Here is a 2,326-nt window from a genome sequence, read left to right as displayed (position 1 = left end):
TATACTTTATGGGGTCGGAAACGTCTCCTTCACTGCGTTGCAAACTTCTCACTGAAATCATAAGAGGGTATTATGAGGGTATTAAGGGTATAAAAAGGGTATAAGGGTATTAAGGGTATAAAAATAACTTCATACAATAAAAATCATTCAATACGAATATAAGGCAAGGTCCAAGCACAAGCACCTTAACAAATTTGATTACACAGGCCAACAAAAGTTTTGTCCAGTCTTGCCATCATTTCATTTCGGCCTGAAGCACAATGTGCCTCCACGCGTCTCTGTCCTGGGCGCGCCTTCGCCAGTTGGTAACACCAAGTGTGGACAGGGTTTCCATAACCTAATCTTGCCAACGCGATCGGGGTCGTCATCTCCTTCGTGTCCCAACAATCACCGCATCAAACACCTTACGAGCCGGAGCGTCTTCATCCATACGGGCAATGTGGCCCAGCCAGCATAGTCTTTGAGATTTCACTCGGCTGGCTACGTCAACATCACCGTACAGCTCATACAGCTCGTGGTTGTATCTGATGCGATAAACATCGTCCACGCAGATTGGACCAACGATTTTGCGAAGAATTTTTCTCTCGAACACTCCAAGAGCAGCTACATCAAGACGCCGCGATTCTCTGCTAGAGCACACCATAAACTTTGTTTTCTCCCTATTCACTGCTAGTCCTACTTTTGCTGATTTCTTTCCAATAGCCCCGAAGGGTCCTGTGACATCATGCTTGGTGCGGCCAATGACATCAATATCATCAGCGTAACCAAGGAGCTGGACACATCTGTTGGTTAATATCGTGCCCGTCCAATGCATACCAGCCTTACTTATAATACTCTCCATTAGAATATTGAAGAGCATACAAGACAGCGAGTGACCTTGTCTGAGGCCACACTTGGTAGAAAAGGTTTCCGATTGGCCACTTCCTACCTTGACAGAGCTGATGGTGTTGCTCAATGTCATTCTGCAAGGTCTAGTCAGCTTTGCTGGTATTCCAAGCTCAGACATGGCGGCATATAGGCGATCTCGCCGGGGCTATCAAATGCGGCCTTACAGTCGACGAAAAGATGATACTTGTCGATCTGGCTTTCGTAAGACTTCTTAAGGATTTGGCGCAAGGTGAAAATCTGGTCAACAGTGGACTTGCCAGGCCTGAACCCGCACTGATAGGGTCCAATCAGTGCTTCAGCATGGGGTTTCAGTCTTTTACACAATACGCTCGATAGGACTGTAACGAACTGATTTTGAATGTCTGCTCGCTACGAGATTCGTGCGGCTAGCTCAGATAGGTTATGTGTTCGTCCCACCAAATTTATATAAACGTGACCGCCCAGTAGATCAGGGAGAAAGCACAGAATTCACGGGTTCGAATTTGGTTTATTGCGGGTATGATTACAGCGGGCTTGATGGCTCGGTTGGCCTTGGTGTCGCCACTCCTCGGTGCCTCCTAGCGATGCTCGTCTCTCCACGACGGTGCGTCGCCTCGGTGATCGCCTTCCTCGTTGACTCTGTGCCCCGGTCTTATATCTCACTGTAGCTCCCTGTGGACGCTCGGCGATGTTCTGCTCCGATGCGTTGACTCGCCGACCACACGTAGCGCCTCGGCCTCGCAAGGAGATCAGCCGTGTGGGCTTAGGGAAGCGTCACCGTTCTCAGACTAGGGTGAACAGGAGCTGCGCTCTACAGGGCAACGCCTATAGACACACAACCGCCTGTCCCTGGCTCTGTCCCGGATGGTCCCACTAGGCTCTTGCTTGGATCGCGCTGACTGTCTAGGTGGACACCTGGCTGCCTAGTGCTTCACCTTGCTTTACGCCTGGTGTAAACGAACGTTTCACCCTGGCCTCACCCGCTAGCTCGTTCGTGACGTTTCCGTGCAGCTCGAGGTCCGATGCTCTGCTCCGGGATGCGCTGGTTGTGAGGTTGGACGTAGCGTGGCTTTTGGTACTTGGGGTTACGGACACGCCGGTCACGGCTCGTAAAACCGTGGGTCTTTCTAGGCCAGCGCCTCGAACTGACAAACGGTCTGTTTTTTCTAGGACAGCGCCTTGAAATCACGACGGGCCTAGTCGCTCTAGGACAGCGCCTTGAAATGACCAACGGCTCGTTCTCTCTAGGACAGCGCCTTGAGATGACAATTGGCCTGTTCACTCTGAGGGACACGCCAGACGCAATGCGAGGCTTTAGTCGGACAGGAGTAGGAACAGTTTGCCTTGACTTAGCCGTATGATGCCCTCCGGACCTCAGCTACCTGTGTCTCAATTCGGAGATTCCTGATGATCCAATCCCCACCGTCTCGACGTAGCGATCTTGCTCCTTGTAGGCTCG

At 51.2% G+C, this 2,326-nt stretch overlaps 1 protein-coding gene across 1 annotated transcript; it reads right to left on the bottom strand.

Annotated features, from left to right (window-relative positions):
* Positions 1 to 364: 364 nt before the first annotated feature.
* Positions 365 to 961, bottom strand: LOC123002799 (uncharacterized). Its single transcript, XM_044393425.1, has one exon. It carries the CDS (start codon positions 959 to 961, stop codon positions 365 to 367), a length of 597 nt encoding a protein of 198 aa, XP_044249360.1.
* Between the last annotated feature and the right edge of the window lie 1,365 nt (positions 962 to 2,326).

The sequence above is a fragment of the Drosophila takahashii genome, chromosome 2L (assembly GCF_030179915.1).
Source record: "Drosophila takahashii strain IR98-3 E-12201 chromosome 2L, DtakHiC1v2, whole genome shotgun sequence".
NCBI classification, from domain to species: Eukaryota; Metazoa; Arthropoda; class Insecta; order Diptera; family Drosophilidae; genus Drosophila; species Drosophila takahashii.
This window is presented reverse-complemented; position numbering and strand designations above follow the sequence as displayed.

Bases quoted from the DNA above. Each gene is read 5' to 3' on its own strand.
- LOC123002799 (XM_044393425.1), bottom strand. From the start codon at position 961: ATGACATTGAGCAACACCATCAGCTCTGTCAAGGTAGGAAGTGGCCAA.